The sequence below is a fragment of the Notamacropus eugenii genome, chromosome 2 (genome assembly GCF_028372415.1).
Source record: "Notamacropus eugenii isolate mMacEug1 chromosome 2, mMacEug1.pri_v2, whole genome shotgun sequence".
In the NCBI taxonomy this organism is placed as follows: domain Eukaryota; kingdom Metazoa; phylum Chordata; class Mammalia; order Diprotodontia; family Macropodidae; genus Notamacropus; species Notamacropus eugenii.
In genome coordinates, this window is record NC_092873.1 from 397,321,913 (window position 1) to 397,345,266 (window position 23,354).

At 37.6% G+C, this 23,354-nt stretch overlaps 1 protein-coding gene across 11 annotated transcripts in view; it reads left to right on the forward strand.

Moving 5' to 3' along the window:
- RYR2 (ryanodine receptor 2) overlaps positions 1-23,354 on the forward strand; it is an 826,096-nt gene that overhangs the window by 477,345 nt on the left and 325,397 nt on the right. For all 11 annotated transcript variants that reach the window (XM_072637850.1, XM_072637853.1, XM_072637851.1 and 8 more), the window contains 2 exons: positions 3,480-3,688; positions 5,644-5,818. In XM_072637850.1, coding sequence (XP_072493951.1) covers positions 3,480-3,688; positions 5,644-5,818 — 384 coding nt within the window. The remainder of the gene's footprint in view (positions 1-3,479; positions 3,689-5,643; positions 5,819-23,354) is intronic.

Below are 23,354 nucleotides of genomic sequence, written 5' to 3' on the forward strand. Positions count from 1 at the left end.
CATAGAAAATTAATAGAGTTTTTGTTGTTGTTTTGTTTTTTGATCTTTATCTGTGATAGCATTGCTATAGAGAACTCCTTGTGAGGAAACTCCCTATCTCAATGCTTAATGGGTCTATGTTTTTCACATTATTGTTTTACAGAGTTGCCTGGGACATTGAGAGGTTGAGTAACAGGATACTCAGGTTGTATATGTTAGCAGTAGAAATTACATCTGTAGAAGTACCCAGGACATTAATCTGAGCTTCATAGGCAAGTGGAGAGGGCATGTTAGAATCAGAAACCCTGGCAGAGCCAAGATGACTGAATAAAAGCAGGGACTTGCTAAAATTCTCCCCTCAAACCCAGCCAAATACCTATAATAAATGACTAGACAAATTCTGGAGCTATAAAAACCACAGAATGACTGAGTGAAGCAAATCTCCAGCCCAAGATAGCCTGGAAGGTCGAAAAGAAGTATCTTTCTGGCCAGGCTGGAAGTGGAGTGCAGTCCAGTGTGGACTGTGCCAGCACAGATGGGACCTGAGGAGGCTTCTGGCAGACTGAATCAGTGGCACCCTATGGTGATTTCCAGACATCACAACTCCAAAACATCGAGAACAAATTGGAAGGTCAGTGGGAAAAACCTGTGGGGCCTGTGTGAAAAAGTAGAGTGATCCCACCCTAGCCCCAGGAGGGTGGACGGTGCAGAAGAGCCTGCAGCAGTAGCTACAGCAGCAGTAGGGGCAGTGGCAGCAGCTGTTTCTGGAACTTCAGGCCCTCGATTGTGGGGAGATCGAGGGCTGACAGTACACCCCCTAGTCTCACTGGAAGTAGAGAATTACCTTGACGAGCTCAAAAGTCAAGTAAATGCCTGGAGAAATGAGCAAAAACCAGAAAAAGAATCAGACTATAGAATCTTACTTTAGTGACAAGGAAAACCAAAATATGCAAACAGAAAAAGACAACAAAATTAGACTTCTTACATGCAAAGACTCCAAGAGTAATATGAATTGGTCTCAGGTCATGGAAGAGCTCAAAAAGGATTTTGAAAATCAAGTAAGAGAAGTAGAGCAAAAATTGAGAAGAGAAATAAGAGTGATGCAAGAAAATCATGAAAATCAAGTCAACTGCTTGCTAAATGGGACCCAAAAAATGCTGGAGAAAGTAACACCTTAAAAAAATAGACTAACCCCACTGATAAAAGAGATCCAAAAGTCAATGAGGTGAAGAATGTCTTAAAAAGCAGAATTGTCCAGATGAAAAAAGGAGGTCCAAAAGGTCACTGAAGAAAATAACTCCTTAAAGATTAAAATGGAGCAGATAGAAGCTAATGACTTTATGAAAAAATCAAGAAATTATAAAACAAAATTAAAAGAATGAAAAAATAGCAGACACTGTGAAATATCTCATTGGGTAAAACTACTGACCTAGAAAGTAGATCTAGGAGAGACAATTTAAAAATTATTGAACTGCCTGAAAGTCATGATCATAAAAAGAGCCTGGGCATCATCTTTCAAGAAATTATCAAGGAAAACTGCTCTGATATTCTACAACCAGGGGGTGAGGTAGATATTGAAAGAATCCACTGATTGCCTCCTGAAAGAAATCCCAAAAGGAAAATTCCTAGGAATATTGTAACCCAGAAAGAAACAATTCGAGTGTTGTGGGAATACAGTCAGGATAACATAAGATCTAGCAGCTTCTACAGTAAGGGATCAAAGGGCTTGGAATATGATCTTCCACAGGTCAGAGGAGCTAGGATTAAAACCAAGAATCACCTACCCAGCAAAACTGAGTATAATCCTTCAGGAGAAAAAAATGGAAATTCAATGAAATAGAAGACGTTCAAGCATTCTTGCTGAAAAGATCAGAGCTGAATAGGAAATTTGATTTTCAGATATAAGAATCAAGAGAAGCAGGTTAAGTTTAAACAGGAAAGAGAATTCATAAAGCACTTAGCTAAAGTTCAACTGTTTACATTCCTACATGGGAAAGAGAATATTTGTAACTCTTGAGATTTTTCTTAGTATTAGGGTAGTTGGAGGGATTATACACACATATACACACACATATACAGACAGAGGGCACAGGGTGAGTTGAATATAAAGGGATGATAGCTAGAAAAATAAAATTAAGGTGTGAGAGAGAAATATATTGGGAGAAGGAGAAAGGGAGAAATAGAATGGGATAAATTATCTCTCACATAAAAGAGTCAAGAAAAAGCTTTTTCAATGGAGGGGAGGAACCTTACTCCCATCAAATCTGGCTTAAGGATTCAATTTGATATGAAAGTCTATTTTATACTACAAGAAAGTAAGGTAGAAGGGGATAAATGGGGGTTGGGGGAGATTGTAGAAGGGAGGGTAAATGGGAGGAGGGGGTAATTAGAAGTAGACACTTTTGAGGAGAGAGGGTCAAAAGAGAGAATAGAATAAATGTGGGGCAGGATAAATGGAGGGAAATAGGTTAGTATTTTACAACATGACTGTTATAGAGCTGTTTTGCATAACTGCACATGTATTACCTATATCATATTGTTTTGCCTTCTCAATGGGGGTGAGTGGAGAGACTGGAAGGGAGAAAAGTTGAAACTCAAGAGTTTGAAAAATGAATGTTAAAAATTGTATTTACATGCCACTGGGAAATAAGACATATCAGCAATTGGTATAGAAATCTATCTTGCCCTACAAGAAAATGGAGGGGAAGGGATAAGAGATGGGAGGGGTGTGATAGAAGGGAAGGCAGATTGGGGGAAGGGGTAATCAGAATGCACACTATCTTGGGTGGGCAGAGGGGATAGATAGGGAGAAAATTTGGAACTCAAAATCTTGTGAAAGTGAATGTTGAAAACTAAAAATAAATAAATAAATTTTACAAAAGGGGGAAAAAAGGATCAGAAACCCTGACAAAGTCACAACTAACAACCTGGTAAGGAATAAAACAAAAAAATATAATACGATAATTGAAAATATGAGTCATCAGGGAAAGAGTTAATTATGGTTATTTGAATTAACATAATGGAGAACTGGATTTCCCCCTTCTCCAGTCTCTCACAAAATCCCTAAAAGATAAATTATACATTATATGTAGATCAATTATAATAAAACCAACAGGATAAGACAGAGAAATCAAAGAAGGTAAAAAGCTTTACAAATTAACACTTAGAGAATGCTAATCCTAAAATTGTACCCTTCCCCTATCAGCCAAGATATCTATCATAAAGTGGAAAAATCTACAAATGTTTGTAATATAAAAACAAAACACCAAAAGAACTTTAAAAAAAGAAACTACATCAGATAAAACCAATTACAGCAACATTCTTTGATCTAGAATATTATTGATTCTAGTTGTTATTTGAAGAATTACGACTTAAAAAAATTAATCCCTAGATTCTTTTAAATATAGTGATTACTCAAATAAATAGCAAAGCTGTGAAACTTCTTCCCTCCATTTCACTTACTTGCCAAATAACCACTAGGTTCTTTTAAAATTAAACAGCCACTAGAACTGAAGTGTGCAGTGGCACTGGAGAAAAGTTCAGAATCTTCCGTGCTGAGAAGACTTACGCTGTGAAGACAGGAAGATGGTATTTTGAATTTGAGGCTGTCACTGCTGGAGACATGAGAGTTGGTTGGAGTAGACCAGGTTGCCAACCTGATCAGGAGCTTGGCTCTGATGAACGAGCTTTTGCTTTTGATGGCTTCAAGGTATGTATACTTTGCTTTGTGCTAAGTCTCAGAAATGACATAAATCTAATTTTCAGAATCCAGCCACCATAGATTTTTTTTTTCTGGTATTACTTTTAATGTTCTGGTAGCCCCAATAACTTTTAGTCCATTGGCATTTGCCTATGGTGTTCAAAGGGAATACCTAAAACATGCTAGAGCAATGCAGTTGAATTCAGAGGAAAACAAAAAACAATGCTCATTTGTATCAGAAAATGTTATATCCCAGGTAACACATTAAAAAACTGAAACATGTAGTATGAAGATTGTATTTCCATTAGAAGATGGGCATAGATTAAATCTTCTGACCAATATGGCATATAGTTTATTTTTAAAGAAATAATTTAGTTCTTTAGTTGGTGACTGTATGAAAATTGTAGAGTTCTAAACTTAAAAAGAATTACTTATTTCTAACTCACTAGGTAAATATTTATGATGGGGTGCTCTGGCCCTAGCCCTGTAATCATGTCTCTGGTAGCCTACCAAATTCTCAGTAGGACCCTGTCCTGTGAGAAATTTCAGAGCACATTCTCCTGTCACAACAGAAAGAGGGGTACCTGGCCCACATATTTTTGTCCCTGGCTGGCCCAAGGACTCTTCCTCCCACCAGATCCCAAAGGTCCATGCCTCTGTCAACTCCACTGTCTGGCGTACTCCCTACATTTTCATATCCACAGTTCCCCAAAACAACTGGACTCTTGGATTACCTAATTAGCATCCTTGGATTTCCTTTTCCATGCCCGTTTTCCATATAAACCCCAGCACCATCCTCAGTGTCTCAGAGGCTCCCATGAAGACCCTTGCTGACTTTTGCTAAAGTGTTACAATAAACTCTTTGAAACTTGAGTAAGTGAAGACTTGAGTGTGTGAATTCATTCCAAGACACTCTGCCTTAGCATTCTTGGGGTTTAGTACCCCAAAACCTCATTGGAATCGTTACACTCAGTAAGATTCTGTTACACTACTCATAATTCCTTAGAAATGAGGTATATCTCTTATTTTCTTACAGGAAACTGTAGGAAACTGTTCTTTGGATCATCGCTGTCTTCTTGACTTATTGTGTACTGAATCTCTTTTTAAAATGTCCTTGTTTCATTATAAGATGGAAAGTTCTTAGTTCTTTATAGTATTTAGTCTGATTGAAAAAAATCCAGTGGTACATTGTTGCCTCCAGGATCATAATCAAAATGCTCTGTTTAGCATTCAAAGTCTTTCATAATCTAGCCCCTTCCTACCTTCCTAATGTTTTTAACCTTATTTCTTACTTTGTATATAGTTATCTTTGTGCATATTTGTTTTTATTTGATCTCCCTCAGTGCATTATAAGCTACTTAAATGACTTTTTTTTTTTTTTTACCTTATTTTGTATCCCCAGTGCTCGGCATTTAGTAGGCATTTAGTAACTGTTTATTCATTGACTGATTGATAGCCATCCCATCTTTTTTCCTTATGTGAAAGAATTCAGGCCCTTGGGCTAGTACCATAAGGATAGAGGCCTATATGTGCAGCCCTGAAATAAAAGTTCTCATCAGAAAATCAAGTTATTACCCCTTTAGCAACTCCAAGTTTGTTTCCTTTCTGAGGGGAATAAAACATATCCTTCAGATATGTTAACATCATATTGAACCCTAAAGGAAATTGGGCTTTACCAGAGAGAAAAGAGAATTGTATTCATAGTTTATTAATTGATTTGAGTTTTCATATGTTTTCTACATTTTCTGTGGAGTAAAATAAAAACTTTTTTTCTACTTAATATTCATTGTTACCTTGCATGTTTGCATAGGAATTGGGGACCCTTTTATATATATCTGAGAAGAACTAGATATGAACTATGTGCTTCATACCTAGTAGGTACAGTCCAGATGAGTGGTTGGGTGAGGTGGTGGAATTATTTATTTTCTGAATCCTTTTGCAAGTGATTCTGGGTTCATTCTCAGGCACAGCGCTGGCATCAGGGCAGTGAGCATTATGGGCGCTCATGGCAAGCAGGAGATGTTGTAGGCTGTATGGTTGACATGAATGAACACACCATGATGTTCACCCTGAATGGTGAAATCCTCCTGGATGATTCTGGTTCAGAATTGGCATTCAAGGACTTTGAGGTTGTCGATGGTAAGTACTTGTTCGTTTTATATTGTGTACAAGTTTGCCATGTGATAACTCAAAATCCTTTATACCATTATTCTTTTGTTTCAGGGTAAATGAACAAATGGGTTTTATCTCCAAATCACAAGTATGCAATATAGTTTGTTTGATCAGACATTCTTGAAATTAATTTCTAGAAAAATGTTCCTTTTTGTTCGTTTGTACTTGCATAGACCATAAATATCTTTCATTTATGTGAATCAGGAAACTAATGGCAGACAATCACATTGTTTTCCTACACATATTAAATTTTAATTCAGGACCCTGAAAAATCACTATTTTTCTTGTTATTTCTTATAACATCTTTCCTTATGAATAAGGGCTTATTGAATTTTTCGGTTTGGATTTACTTGGTATTTTCATCATGAAAGAATACCTTTTCAAAAAATATTCAAGAGAGGAATGGAGCCAAGATGGCAATGTGAAAGCATGGAATCACTTGAGCTCTTCCACAGACTCCTTCAGATATCTCTAAAAAGTGAATATGAACAAATTGTAGAGTGACAGAATCTACTAGAAAACAAAGTGTGACAGATTTCCAGCCCAGGACAGCCTGGAAGGCCAACAAGAAGTATCTGTTGCACGGGGCTGGGAGAACTTAGAGTGTCATCCTGCACCTGCTCAGACTTGGCCATAGCCATAGGGAAGTGAGAATGGCCACGGTCAGATTGAATCAAAAGTAGCAGTGCAGATTCCCAAGCCTCTCAGCACAGGACAGTAGTCCAGGGGAACTGAGTAAGAGAAGCACAGGGCCTGCGACATTGCTGCAACCACTCCTGGGGCTATCAGCCCACATACTAAATGTTTGAAAGTCACTTTCTTTAACTTCCAGGAGCTAAGATGGCAGAGTTAACCATTAAGTGCTGTCACTCTCCCCTTGCTGGCCTTGAAAAACCCAGAGAATATTACCCCAGGAAAAATCCTGGAATAGGGGAGCCAGCAGAAAGGATAAACAGTCTTTTACCTTGAGAGGCTAGAGAGACAACTGGGAAGGGTCCCTATTGCTATGACTGAAGGGGACCAGTGCAGGACCAGAAGCATCCCAGCAAGCTTTACCCCAGTAGACCAGTGGAAGAACCTGAGCAGCCAGGGGGGTGGAGCCGGTAAGCACCAATACCAGGACCCCAGGCATGCCTTAACACAACCAGGGAAATTAGGCAGACACCAGTGCAGACAGTATTCACCAGCCACTGACCAGACCACTCCTCTTCCACATCTCACACCAGGAGCTTTAGTGTAATCCTGGGGAAACTCAGAAAGACTTCACTTGGCCACAGCCTTGGCACATACCAGCCAGCTCAGCATCAGGTAAGTTGCCGCATTATATAGCTTTTAGATGAAAGAACCAGAGGCCATAATGTACAAAGGCAGAAACCAGGCCTCAAACTCCCAGGAAAAGAAACGTGAAATAGAGCCCCCTGTGCCCCACAAGCAGAGATCCACTTTAAAAGTCAGGAAAATGGCAGTCACCATGAGCAAGAAGCAAATCAGAAAAGCAAAGACCATAGAATCTTACTATTGGGAAAGGAAAGGTCAAAATACAGATTTAGAAGAGGACAGCATTGACACTGTGCTCACATCTGAAACCTCAAAAGGGAATATTAACTGGTCTCAAGCCTAAAGAGCATTCTTGAAAAAGCTCAAGAAGGATTTTAAAAGCCAAAATAGAGGAGAAAAATTGTCCAATGAATTTAAAAATACAATTGAAAAAATGAAAAAAGAATTCACTGAAGAGAACAACTCCTTAAAAAGTAAAATAGATCAAATGGATAAGGAGGTACAAAACTTAACTGGGAAAATTGGACAAATAGAAAAGGAAGTACAAAAGGTTAGTGAACAAAACAATTTGTTAAAAATTAGAATTGGGCAAGAGAAGCTAATAACACTATGAGGCATCAAGAATCTGTCAAAAAATCTAAAGAATGAAAAAGTAGAAGAAAATGTAAAATATTTCATTGGAAAAACAACTGACCTGGAATATAGATCCAGGAGAGAAAATCTAAGAATTATTGGTCTGCCAGAAAGCCACGATGAGAGAAAGAACCTGGACAATGTCTTCCAAGAAATCATAAAAGAAAACTTCCCTGATGTCCTAGATCCAGAGGGCAAAATGGTCATTTAAAGAATCACCTCCTGAAAGGGATCCCAAATTGAAAATGCCAAGGGATATTGTTGCCAAATTCCAGAATTATCAGGTCAAGGAGAAAACAGTACGTGCAATCATAAAAAAGCAATTGAAATTGAGGAACTACAGTCAGGATCACACAGGACATAGTAGCTTCTACATTAAAAGATCAGAAGGATTTAAATACTGTAAGGCAAAGGAGCTTGGACTACAACCAAGGATCAATTACCTAGCAAAATTAAGCATAATCTTTTATTCAGTGAAATAAGGGATTTCCAGAACTTTGTGATGGAAAGGTCAGAGCTCCATAGAAAATTCAGTATGGGCAAACTGTTTATATTCCTATAGGGGAAGATGATACTTGTTAATCTTGAGAATTATATATTTATTATGACATTTAAAAGGGATATACATAGATAGAAGGAGTGGGTATAAATTAACTGATGTGAAGACAAAAATGTAATTAAAGGGTTTCAAGGGATTGTAATGGAAGAAGAGGAAAGGAGGAGTAAGAAAAGGGTAAATAACATCACATAAAGAGGCACAAAAACATTATAGTAGAGGGAAAGAAGGGAGGGAGATGAGCATTGTTTGAGCTTTACACTCATTAGATTTGGTTGAAGGAGGGAACAACTTAATCAGCTAAGTATAGAAATCTAACTTGCCCTATAGGCAGTAGGAAGGGAAAGGGGAAAGAAAAGGGAGGGGGTGGTTAGAAGGGAGGGAAGAAGTAGTAAGGGAAAAGGGAGTGGAGCTGGTAGAAAGGAGGGAAGACTAAGGGAAGTAGTGATTGAAAGTAAAACTCTTGAGGAGGGAAAGGGAAAACTAAAAGCATAAATGGGGGAGGAAAGAGTAGCATGAAGAGAAACACGCACTATTCATAACTTTGAATGCGAATGGGGTGAAGTCTCCCATAAAACAGAGACCCATAGCAAAATGGATTAGAAACCATAATCCTACAATATGTTGTTTACAAGAAATACATTTGAAACAGGGATAAATACAGGGTAAAGGTATGAGGTTGGAGCAGAATATATTATGCTTCAGCTGATGTAAAAAAAGCAGGGGTAGCAATCCTAATCTCAGACAAAGCAAAAGCAGAAATAGATGTAATCAAAAGAGATTGGGAAGGAAACTATATCTGGTTAAAGGGCATCAAAGATAACGAAGCAGTAACATTACTAAACATATATGCCCCAAGTGGTATAGCATTCAAATTCTTGGAGAAGAAGTTAAGGAAGTTACAGGAAGAAATAGACAACAAAACAATACTAGTGGGAGGCCTCAACCTCCTCCTTTCTGAACTTGATAAATCTATTCTGAAAAATAAAGAAGAAAGAAGTTAAGGAGGTAAATAGAATTCCGGAAAAGGTAGATATGACAGACCTCTGGGTAAAATTGAATGTGAATAGAAAGGAATATACCTTTTTCTCAGCAGTCTATGGCACATAAGATTGACCATGTACTAGGGCATAAAAACCTCACAATCCAGTGCAGAAAGGCAGAGATAGTCAATGCATCCCTCTCAGATCATAATGCAATAAGAATTATATATAATAAATGACCAGAGAAAGGTAGACCAAAAATAAATTAGAAACTAAATAATTCTAAAGAATGAGTGGTTCACACAACAAATCATAGAAACAATTAGTAATGTCTTTCAAGAGAATGACAATAATAAGACAACCTACCAAAACTTATGGGATGCAGGGAAAGAGCTTCTTAGGGATGTTGTTTTTTTATCTCTGAATGCTTACATGAATAAAATAGAGAAATAGGAGATCAGTGAATTGGGCATGCAATCGAAAAAGCTAGAAAGAGAACAAATTGAAAATCCTGAAGTAAATACCAAATTAGAAATAATGAAAACCAAAGGGCAGATTAATAAAATTGAAAGTAAGAAAACTATCAAACTAATGAATTAAACTAAGAACTAGTTTCATGAAAGAACCAACAAAATTGATAAACCTTTGGTCAGTTTGATTTAAAAAAAAAAGAAGAAAACCAAATTACCAGTATCAAAAATGAAAGAATGAGCTCACCTCTAGGGAAGAGGAAATTAAAACAATAATTAGAAATAACTTTGCCCATTTATGCCCATAAATTTGAGAGTCTTAGTGAAATGGATGAATATTCACAAAAATATAAACTGCACTTCTGTCAAGAACTTCTGTCAAGATTGACAGAAGAGGAAATACAATACTTAACCCCATCTCAGAAAAAAAAAAATTGAACAAGTCACTAATGAACTCCCTGGGATAATATCTCCAGGGCCAGATAGATTTACAAGTGAATGTTATCAGACATTAAAGAATGGTTAATTCCAATACTGTATAGACTATTTGGGGAAATTGGCGAAGAAAGAGTCCTACCAAATTCTTTTTATGATAAAATTTTGTTTTGATACCTAAATCATGAAGAGCCAAAACAGAGAAACAAAAGTGTAGACCAATTTCCTTACTGAATACAGATGTAAAAATTTTAAATAAGATATTAGTAAAAAGATTATACCAACTTATCATGAGAATAATACACTTGGATCAGATAAGATTCATACCAGGAATGGAGGGCTGCTTCAGTATTAGAAATACTATCAATTTCTGGTTTCGGGAGCCAAGATAGTGGAGTGATCAGTAATTGCTATCTCCCCTTGTCTACTCTAATGAGCCCAGAGAATATCTCCTTGGGAAAAACCCTGGAACAGTGTTAGCAGTAGAGAGGGTAAACAGATGCTCAGCCCGTGAGGCTAGAAAGATTGCTAAGAAGGGTTCCTCTTGCTGTGACTGACGGTGACCACTGCAGGATCAGAGATGTCCCAGACAATCCCACCTCAACAGACTGGGAGAATCTGAACCACAGGAGGGTGAAACCAGCATCTACCAACACCAGGACCCCAGGTGTGGAATCAGGAAGGCACTAGCGCAGATAGCTGAGCTTGCTAGGCCCTAGCTCAGCAGAGGAGCCTCCAGGGTCCAGACCACTCCTCCCCCACAATTAACTAGCTAGCTCCAGGGTAACTGTGGGGAAAGACCCCAAAAGACTTCACCTGACCTTTGCTTTCAAACACCAACCAGCTCAGCACCAGGTAAGCTGCAGCATTTTAGTTTCTAGCTGAAAGAAACAGAGGCCACAACACACAAAACCTCAAGTTTTAGGTACAAGAACTGTGGGACAGAGCTCCTTGTGCCACAGATGCAGAGATCTACTTTAAAAGCAAGGAAAAGTGTTATTATCATGAGTAAGAAGCAAAGCAGAAAAGAAAAGATCATAGAACCTTTTCGTGGGGACAGGGACCAAAACACAAATACCAAAGAGGTCAGCATTAAGACTGTACTCCCATCTGAAACTTTAGAAGGGTATATAAACTGGTCTGAAGCACAAAGAGCCTTCTTGAAAGACCTTTGGAAGGATTTTAAAAACCCAAATTAGAGAATTAGAAGAAAAATTGGCCAATGATTTTAAAAATATGAGAAAAGAATTCACTGAAGAGAACAGCTCCTTAAAAAGGAAAATTGGACAAATGGAAAAGGAAGTACAAAACCTAACTGGTGAAAATAACTCCTTAAAAAGAACGATTGGATAGATGGAAAAGGAGATGCAAAAGTTAACTGAAGAAAATAATTTGATAAAAAATAGAATCAGGCAAGTAGAAGTTAATGAATCTATGAGACATCAAGAATCAGTCAAACAGAATCTAAAGAATGAAAAGATAGAAGAAAATGTAAAATACCTAATATCTAACAACTGACCTGGAAAATAGATCCAAGAGGAAAATCTAAAGATTATTAGTCTACCAGAAAGCCATGATGAAAAAAAGGGACTGGGCAATATCATCCAAGAAATCATCAAGGAAAATTGCCCAGAAATCCTAGACCCAGAGGGCAAAATAGACATTGAGGGACTACACTGTTCACCTCCTGAAAAGGACCCCAAACTGAAAACACCAAAGAATATAGTTGCCAAATTTCAGAACTACCAAGTGAAGGAGAAAATACTGCAGGCAGCCAGAAAGAAACAATTCAGATGTCAAGGAGCGACAGTCAGGATCACACAGGACCTTACAGTTTCTACATTAAAAGATCAAGGAAATTGGAATATGATATTCCGTAAAGCAAAGGAACTGGGACTACAACCAAGGATTAATTACTCAGCAAAGTTGAGCATAATATTTGAGGCAAGGAGATGGACATTCAGTGAAACAAGGGATTTCCAGACCTTTTTGATGAAAAGGCCAGAACTCAATAGAAAATTTGGTCTTTAAATGCAAGTCTCAAGAAAGGCATAAAAAGGTGAACAGGGAAAAAATAAAAGCTTGTTACACAATATGGATGAACTGTTTACATCCCTAGAAGGGAAGATGATACTTGTTAATCTTGAGAATTGTATATTTATTATGAAATGTAAAAGGGATATACATAGATAGAGGAAGTGGGTATAAATTAAATGATGTGAGGATAACAAATGTGATTTAAGGGTGTGAAGGGATTGTAATGGGAAATGTGAAAAGGAGAAGGCAGAAAAAAGTAAGTTCCATCACAGGAAGAAGCATAAAAATATATTACATTAGAAGGAAAGAGGGGAGGGAGATGAGCATTGTTTGAGAGGTACTCTCATCTGATTGGATTGAAGGAGGGTACAACAAACTCAGTTAAGTATGGAAATACAATTAACTTTATAGGCAGTAGGAGGGGAAGGGGGAAAGAAAAGGGAGGGGAGGTTGAAAGGGAGGGAAGAAGTAGTAAGGGAAAAGGGGATTAAAAGGGAGGGGGACTGAAAGAATGGAGGGAAGACTGAGGGAGGTGGTGGTCAAAAATTAAAACTCTTATTATGGAAAATAAGGGAGAACTAAAAGCATAAACAAGGCGAAAGGGGATGGAGGGAAAGACACAGATAGTAATCATAACTGTGAATGTGAATGGGATGAACTCTCCCATAAAATGGAAACAGCAGAATGGATTAAAAACCATAATCTAACAATGTTTACAAGAAATACATTTGAAACGGGGAGATACACACTGGGTAAAGGTAAAAGGTTGGAGCAGAATATATTGTGCTTCAACTGATGTAAAAAAAAAAGGCAGGGGTATCAATCCTAATCTCAGACAAAGCAAAAGCAGAAATAGATCTAATCAAAAGAGATAAGGAAGAAAACTATATCCTGCTGGTCTCTTAAGGCAAAATGCCTTCCGCATCCAGAGAAAGAACTATGGAATTTGATTGCTGGATGTAGCTGATCATTTTTTTTTGTATTATGTTTTGGTTTTATGATTTCTCCCATTCTTTTTAATTCTTCTATGCAACATGACTAAGGTGAAAATGTATTTAATAGGGTTGTATGTTTGGAACCCATATAAAATTGTATGCCATTTCGTGGAGGGAGGAGTGTGGGCGGGGGAAAGGCTAAGGTAGGGGGAAAGAAATCTAAGTTATATGGAAGTGATTGTAGAACACTGCAAACAAAATAATAAAAAAGTAATACTATCAGCATAATTGATCATAAAAAAACTAACAGAAATTATATGATTATCTCAGTAGATTCAGAAAACGCTTTTCACAAAATACAACACTCATTCCTATTGAAAACATTGGAGAGCATTGAAATAAATGGAGCTTTCCTCAGAATAAGTAATATCTACCTAAAACCATCAGTAAGCATTATATGTAATGGGAATAAGCTAGATGCATTTCCAGTAAGATCAGGGGTGGAACAAGGATGTCCATTATCGCCACTGTTATTCAGTATGGTGTAGAAATGTTAGCTTTAGCAAGAGAAGAAAAAGAAATTGAACGAATTAGAATAGGCAAAGAAGAAACTAAACTATTACTCTTTGCAGGTGATATGACAACATACTTAGAGAATCCTAGAGAATCAAGTAAAAAACTACTTGAAATAATAAACACCTTTGCCAAAGTTTCAGGATACAAAATAAACTCACATAAATCATGTGCATTTCTATGTATCACTAGCAAAGCCCAATAGCACGCGATAGAGAAATTCCATTTAAAGTTACAGTAGATACTATAAAATATTTGCATGTCCACCTGACAAACAATCCCAGGGACTATATGAACACAATTATAAAACACTTTTCACACAAATAAAGTCAGATCTAAATAATTGAAAAAACACCAGTTGCTCATGGATAGGTTGAGCTAATATAATAAAAATGACTATTCTACCTTAATTTACTTATTCAGTGCCATATCAATCAAACTACTAAAAATTATTTTCTAGAGCTAGAAAAAATAATATCAGAATTCATCTGGAAGAACAAAAGTTCCAGAATATCAAGGGACTTAATGAAAAGAAATGCTTGGGAAGATTGCCTTGCCCTACCAGATCTCAAATTGTCCTATAAGCAGCAATCATCAAAATGACTTGCTACTGCCCAAGAAATAGATAGGTAAATCAGTGGAATAGGTTAGATACATAAGACACAGTAGTCAGTGTTTATAGCAGTCTATTGTTTGATGAACCCAAGGACCCCAGGTTCTGGGATAAGAATTCACTGTTTGACAAAAATTTCTGGGAAAACTGGGAAATAGTGTGGTGGAAACTGGACGTAGACCAATGCCTGATACTGTATATGTTAGAACAAAGTCCAAATGAGTACACGATTTGGGTAAAAAGACTGATACTATAAACAAATAAGGGAGGCAAGGAGTAGTTTATTTGTCAGATTTATGGAGCATGGAGAAATTTATGACAAAGCAAGAGATAGAAAGTGTTATGAAATGCAAAATGAATAATTTTGATTACATTAAATTGAAAAGGTTTTTTTCCAGACAAAGCCAATGCTACCAAGATTAGGAGGGAAACAGAAAACTGTGAAAGAATTTTTACAACTACTGTCAGTGAAAAATGTGTCATTTCTAAAATATATGTAGAACTGAGTCAAATATGCAAGAATATGAGCCATTCCCTAATTAATAAATGATCAGAGGATGTAAATAGGTAGTTTTCAGAGGAAGAAATTAAAGCTATCTGTAGTCATATGAAAAAATGTTCTAAATCACTATTTATTGGAGAGATGCAAATCAAAACAAATCAAAACATCACACCTATCAGATTGGCTAACATGATAAAGCAGAAAGATGATAAATGTTGGAGAAGATATGGGATAGTGGGAAAACTAATTCATTGTTTGTGGAGCTGTGAGCTGATCCAACCATCTTGGAGAATACTTTGGAGCTATGCCCACAGTGCTATAAAAATCTGCATACCCTTTGATTGAGTAATACCGCTTCAGAGGCTGTCTCCCAGAGATCACAAAAATGTGAAAGGGACCCACATGTACAAAAATATTTATGTCAGCACTTTTTTTTCATGGCCAAGAACTGGAAATCGAGGGGATACCTCATCAACTGGGGAATGGCTGAGCAAGTTGTGATATATGAATGTAATGGGATACTATTGTGCTATAGGAAATGATGAATAGGCAAAGTTCAGAAAAACCTGGAAAGACATAATATGAACTGATGCTGAGTGAAATGAGCAGAACCAGGAGAACATTATATACAGTAATAATCACAGTGTGGGAGGACTGTTTCTGATATACTTAATCCTTCGCAGCAATGCAAGGACCTAAAACATTTTCAAAGGACTCTTGATGCAAATGCCATCCACATCCAGAGAAAGAACTACAGAATAGGAACACAGAATGAAGCAGACTATTTTCTATTTTGTTGTGTTTTGGTTTTTCTCATGGTTTCTCCCATTCATTTTAATTCTTGAATGCAAATGTATTTAATAAGAATGCATGTGTAGAACCCATATAAGATTGCATGCAGTCGGGGGGAGGGAGGAGAAAGGAAGGGGGAGAAAAATTTAAGATTTGTGGAAGTGATTGTTGAAAATTGATAACAAATTAATTATTTAAAAAGTATTCAAATTCAGTTGGGTTTTTCTTAATCATTATCTTAAATGTAAAGATTATCAGACTACCTAGTTTGCTTTGAAATCTCATGCCTAAAGCAGGGAAAACAGAAACTTGATATATGTTTATGACAATATCACTTTATGTGTATAGTTTTATAATCGTAATACCAGCAATATCCTGATTATCCTAAGGCATGAATGAGATTTAGTCAATTAATAGGCTACATGGTTTGTCACAGAGTGGAAAATAGTACCTGATTTAAGGGTATGTAGGTTTATAAAATAATGATTATTTTGTAAATGTCAGCTTTATTCACCAAAACTTTGGAAGGTTAAATTAGAGCTAGTTTGTGAACAGCTTTATGTATTACACAAGGGAATTTCTGTTTGTCTGTAGAAGCATTAGAAAACCACTGAAACTTCTTGAGTAGAAATGTGACATAATCAGACCTGTATGTTCTCATTGGCACCTCAGTTGTAAATAGATTGCAGACCTTTAGGAAACTATTGCTTTTAAAAGTCCAGGGGGAAAAATGACAAAGGGCTGAACTAGAGTGATGACTTTGTGAATGAAGAGAAGAGTAGGTATAGAAGTTAAAGGAATGGAATTGACAGAACTTGGTGGCAGATTGGATGCATGGAAGAGCAAGTAGTTAAGAAAGACTGGAGTTATGAAACTAGGGCTATATCCCAACAGATAAAAGAAAAAGGAAAATGATTCATATGTCCAAAAATTTTTATAGCAGTTCTTTTTTGGTGGAAAGAATTGGAAACTAATTGGGTACCTATTAAGTTGAGAATAATTGAACAAAAATGTGGTTTAGTTAGTCCTCATTATATGCAGATTTTGTATTTCTAGATTTACCTACTTGCTAAAATTTATTTGTAACTACAAAACCAATACTCCATGGTACTTTTGTGATCATTGGGACATATGGCAGAGTAGCAAAAAAACTGAATTATTCAACATACATTTTCCTAGCTGAGGTTGAAGAAGGTGATGCTCTATGTTATTTTTTCCGCTCTCATACCATAAACAAGTGCCCTTTTTACTATCTTATTTAGTGCACATTTTATACATTTTTGTGCATTTTGTTGGTGATTTTACTGCTTCAAATGGTCCCCTCATAGAACTGCTGATACTGTAAGTGAATAGTGGATTATACCCAGATTTGAAAAGAAGTTAGAAAAAGGGTTGAAAAGGGTTTAGAAAATACGATACTTTTAATGACCCTGAACTTGTCCTGCAACTGAAACCTTTTTCATAGTAGTATTCTTCTGGTGATGATTTACAGAATAAAGAATTAAAGTTGAAGATCACTCGAAGGGCAATGGAGAGGTGCATGGTATGGGATTTTAGGATATAGCATGTTGCTAAATGATTCTTTTTTGTCCTTCAGTTTCATTTTTTTTAATTGTATTTGTTTATTTTTAGATTTCAGCATTCGTTTCCACAAAATTTTTGAGTTCCAATTTTTCTCCCCTTCTTCCATGTTGGGATTGGAAGCTCAAATCCGTGTGGATGGTCTCGGGCGGGTAAAAGTGGGACTTCTAAATCTTAGAGTCTTACGAGGCCCTCCATGAACAGCGGGGGTTCGAGAAGGTCAGACTGAGCTAGCTCGGCTAGCTCGGGTATTTCCGCCTCTCCCCGGGAGATACGTGATGGGTGGAGTCTCCCTGCCCTCGAGATTGTCCCGGATTGGAGCACACCTAGTTACCTAACAGCACGGTATTGAGATGCAAACTGTGCGGCTGAAGGTTAAGTAGGATTGAGGAAGCCTGAAAGCTCTCTCTTAGCACGTGAGGAGCCAAGAGGACAGTAGGCTCCGCTCCTCTTCTTTCCTCTCTCCCCTCCCCCTCTCTCCCCGCTTGTACTTCTACTTCCAATCCCTTAAGCTTAGCCTCCTTAGGAAATCTCCCCCTCTTCCTCCTAAGGAAGACCCCCTGCACTTGTAACTAGACCCTGTAATAAAGCTCAACCCTTGTTCGACTCTGGAACGACCTTTCTCTCATACGTTTATCCGGTTTGGCCAACCGAAGACCTGGGACAGGTAAGAAAGACTCGGGTAGCCCAATACAGGCCTCTAGGCCTGGCACTTCCACCCCATAATACTTTGCATTCTGATTACCCCTTCCCTCAGTGTACTCTCCCTTCTATCACACCTCACCCTTCCCTTATCCCCATCTTCTCTCTTTTCTTGTAGGGTAAGATAAATTTCTATACCTCATTACCTGTGTTTCTTATTTCCCAGTTATATGCAATAATAATTATCAACATTTGTTTCTAATACTTTGAATTCCAACTTCTCTCCCTCCCTACCCATCTCCACTGAGAAGGCAAGCAGTTCAATACAGACTATATATGTGTTGTTTTGCAAAAGACTTCCATAATAATCATGTTGTGTAATACTAACTATATTGTCCTCTATTCTACCCTGTCCCCCCTTTTTTTATTCTCTCATTTGACCTTGTCCCTTCCCAAAAGTGTTTACTTCTAGTTACTCCCTTGTCCCATTTACCTTTCCTTCTATCGTCCCCCTAACCCCACTTGTCCCCTTCTGCCCTACTTTCCTGTAGTGTAAGATCGATTTTCATACCAAATTTAATGAGCATGTTATTCTCTCCTTAAGCCATATATGAAGAGGGTAAGCTTCACTTTTCCCCTCTCACCTTCTCCCTTTTCTCCTCCATTGAACAAGATTTTTCTTATCTCTTTTATGAGTTATAGCCTGCCCCATTTCATTTCTCCCTTTTTTCTCTCAGTATTTTCCTCCCTCACCCCTTAATTTTTATTTTTATTTTTTTTGTGTATATCATCTCTTTTGCTTCAACTCAACCTATACTGTGTGTGTGTGTGTGTGTGTGTGTGTGTGTGTAAATGTAATCCCTCCACCTACCCAAATACTGCAAAAAGTCCTAAGAGTTACAAATATTATTTTTCCATGTAGGAATGTAGACAGTTCAGCTTTAGAAATCCTTTTATGATTTCTCTTTCCTATTTATTACCTTTTCATGCTTCTTTTGGTTCTTGTGTTTGAAAGTCAAATATTCTATTCAGTTCTGGTCTTTTCATCATGAATGCTTGAAAGTCCTCTGTATCATTGAGTGACCATTTATTCCCTTGAAGTATTATACTCAGTTTTTCTGGGTAGGTGATTAATCCCAGTTCCTTTGACTTCTGGAATATCCTATTCCAAGCCCTTTGATCCCTTAATGTAGAAGTTGCCAGATCTTGTATTATCCTGATTGTATTTCCACAATATGCAGTTGTTTCTTTCTAGCTGCTTGCAATATTTTCACTTTGACCTTGGAACTCTGAAATTTGGCCACAATATTCCTAGGAGTTTTTCTTTTCAGGTCTCTTTCAGGAGGTGATCAGTGGATTCTTTCAATATTTATTTTGCCCTCTGGTTCTAGAATATCAGTGCAGTTTTCCTTTATAATTTCATGAAAGATAATATCTAGGCTCTTTTTTTGATCATGGCTTTCGGGTAGTCCCATAATTTTTAAGTTTTCTCTCCTGGATCTATTTTCCAGGTCAATTGTTTTTCCAGTGAGATGTTTCATATTATCTTCTGTTTTTTCAAACTTTTGGTTTTGTTTTCTAACTTCTTGGTTTATCTCATGGTCATTAGCTTCCCTGAACTTGATTCTGTCTTTTAAAGAACTATTTTCTTCAGTGAGCTTTTGAACCTTCTTTTCCATTTGGCTAATTCTGCTTTTCAAAGCCTCCTTCTCCTCACTGGCTTTTTGGACCTCTTTTTCCAATTGAGTTAACCTCTTTTTAAAGGTGTTATTTTCCTCAGCATTTTTTTGGTTCTCCTTTAGCAGGCTGCTGACTGCTTTTCAAGCTCTTCTATGACCTGAGTACATTTCATATTCATTTTGGTGGTACTGGAGGTAGAGGCCTTGACTTCCTCTGACAGTGTGACTTGTTCTTCCTCATCTGAAAGGATGGAAGGAGATACCTGTTCACCAAGAAAGTAACCTTCTATGCTCTTATTTTTTTCCCCTTTTTTGGGCATTTTCCTAGGCAGTTACTTGACTTCTGAATCCTTTGTCAAGAGGAGGGTCCTAGTGCTCAAGGTGGAGATTCATATCAGCTGCTCAACTCCCCCAGGGGCTTTGGGTTGGGCTGGGGCTGTCATTGAGGACTGAGATTCAGATCAGCTGCTCAGTTCTGCCAGAGGCTTTAAACTGAGCTGCCTGGACAATGGACTCAGGCTGCTTAGGCATAGCTGCCTGCTGCTCACTGCTACTACTGCCTGGGGCCAGTGCTGGGGGAACCCTGTTCCCCTCTCTCCCAGCTGTGAAAGCCCTCCCACACTGACCTTTGGAGCTTTCTTTGTCACTTGCAAGTTGAGGGATCTGGGACCCTCCCTGCTAGGAATTCTGCCCCAGAGGTCTGTTCAGGTCCTGTTCCTCCCAGTGCCGTGGCCAGGACTGGGCTCCAGTCTGCTTAGCGTCCTGTGAGATAGACCTTTCCTGTTGGCCTTCCAGGTTACCTTTGGTTGGAAACCTCTTTCAATCTGTTGTTCTATGACTTCTTCTGCTCTAGAATTTGTTTAGAGTCATTTTTTATAGGTATTTTGTGGGTTGTGGGGGAAGCTAGAGTATATGCATCTTTGTACTCTGCTATCTTGGCTCCATCCCCATCCTTCAGTTTCAAAGAGGACTAATGACATCAAAAGTAACATCTTGACTTGTGCATAAATTGGATTCAAGTGATGCAGACTTGTCCAAAGTTGTCACCCTCACTTTCCCTTCCTGATTATCCAAGTCCACTGACAAGGCAAAAGTCAGGATGACTGGCAATGGCTCAGGATGCAGTAGATGACCTTGGTGTTGAAGGGCTCACCAAACTCTGAGTTTTCCATAGCTCCAGCTTTAACTGCCTTCATGGACTCCATCCACTCATTCCTCTGGGGAAAATCTTCACATAGTTGAGGTGGATATTCTCCTGACTCACTGATAGGTTTGAGGCCTGTTAGTTATGCTCAACTTGGTTTATTCTGTCTCCCAAGATGGTTTACTGGGGTGTGGCCATGACATATGCTTTATAGCTTTTTGGAGCCACAGGTGAAAGTTGGGTGAATAATTGTGCAACAAAGGTGGATAAGCTGCTTTGAAAAGAGCTCAACAAGTCTTCATACGAGAAGTGCTACTCTTCCTGAACACCCCATACAATCCTTGGTAAATGAAGCATTGTGTAAAAAGTGGTATATAAAGGATATAATCAGATAGAGGTAAAACTGGGAATGGAAGTGCATAAAGGGATGTCTAATGAACTATGTACTTCATTGGTATATTTACAATATTGAGAGAATTAGAAGAAGCACCACCATATTAGATGGATCCTTGTGGATGATTTATGGGAGAAAATAAACAAGAGTCACAGAAGATGAAAAGGAATGGATGGCTTATAGTCTGAACCTGTGGATAGAGTAACCACACTGATGAGATCATATAGGTCTATGGAAGTATCTCAGAAGTAAAAGCTGATACAGCATTTCATTATTTAAATTTATTGTTGGTAATTTCCCTATATTTTTATGAATTATGGGTAGTCTGAGAATATGTATATACAATATTCCTTTGGTAAAGTAAATGTGAAAAAAATATTAGTCTCTTTACAAATAAGGAAAATACAACCCACATCGGCAATCTGATGTGACATTTCCAACTGTTTGCTATTTACCACCACATAACAAGTAAAGTTTTATGCCAATTTATCTTGAAGAAATTTAGACTGTCTCAGGTATACTTTAGTAGTTTAAACATCCTTTCTTTCATTATTCAGGATCCTCTAGGAACATCTGCTCTGAAGAACAATTATCCTTGACTTGTACATCAGTGTCTACCATAGCTTTAGCTCCAGCTACAGTAGCACTCGTGTGTGTATATGTGTGTATGTGTGTGCGTGTGTATGAATGAAAATAGAACAAGTGTCATTATAAATTATTAGATCTTATTTTTGTCATTTACTGTTGATTTGCCAGTTGCATAATTTTATTGCATTTTAATAATAGATGTATAATGAAGTAAGAGGCTTAAATCAGATTGGTAGTACAATCTCCCATCTTTCACTGCATAATCATTGCACCATTTTTGTTTTTGTTATTTAGTCCAAAAATTGGTTTGTAACCTTTCATCGTGTGATTGTTACATGATATAATTCTGTTCATCACTCCACTTAACAAGTAAACAGAGCAACAGTGTATTCACCAGTGGCATATGGATACACATTTATCTTTTGGGCATTGTGAGCCACAAGCCTAGAATTCTCAGCATGCGTGCCAAGTCAGTATGTTTCCAAAGCTGACCTGCATGGTTTTTATAGAGTACTGCAGTACTAACTATGTTGTCACCCAATCCAATGAAAAGCCTTAGGCTCAAGGGGAGTAGGCAGGTAGGTGAAGCTGCCATGAGTAAATCAAGCGATATGATAAGACTTGTATCTTCTTGTGCTAGCTAAACTGAACGGTTCATCTGCCAGCTATACAATTTAGTATTAGAGCACCAGTGCAGGAGTCAGGAGGACCTGAGTTCAAATCTCACCTCAGACACTTGACACTTACTAGCTGTGTGACCTTGGGCAAGTCACCTAACCCCAGTTGCCTCATCCTAGGTTATCTCCAGTCATCCTGATGAATATCTGCTCACTGGATTCAGAGGGTTCTGGAGGAGAAGTGAGGCTGGTGACCTGCACAGCCCTCTCTCACTCAAAACAAAGTCAAGTGCAAGTCATGTCATCATTTCTCTGATGGCATGGTCTTCTTTGACAACGAAGGATGAACACACCTTAGTAATACATGATTTTTAATTGATACCAGCACAGTTTTTTAAAGCTCCATATAATGGTTACACCCCATTGTTTTGCAAAAACAATTTGGCATAAAATCTGTGATGGTTATGTGGTGAAATATGTTATATTATTTGTAGTGAAAAACTTCTGTCTTATTGTCTTATTTATGATCTTTCCATAAAGAGCGGCTGGCATATAAACTATACCCTCAAATTATTGGTTCATATACCTTAAATGTGTACATTTAATTTTTTTTTTCTAAAATGAAAAGTTTAGAAAGAAGAGATGAAATCTAGAGTGTGATGTGGTCACATTTTTTTTATAGCATATGTACTGTTCTCCTTTTTTTTTTTTTTCATTTTTAAAGTCTCTGTTAAATTATAGATATAAAAAATGCCTGGTTCAATACTACATTCAATAATGGATAGATTTTTCTAGCCCTTATATGCATCATAAATTTTTCAATTCCTTAAACATTTTAAGCACCTAGTATGCTCAGGACAGTGAGCAAAAATGTAAACCACTCCTTTTGATGAAGAGAATAGAGTGGCAGAACCAGGAACAAATGTCTGTTTCTGTCTCCAAGTACTTTTTTCACTTCATTGTGCAGCTCACGGTAGTCTACAATGTCAGTAGGTCTTTAGCATGTAAACAAGAAAAAGACACACAAAGAGTTTTTGCTGTATACTAATGA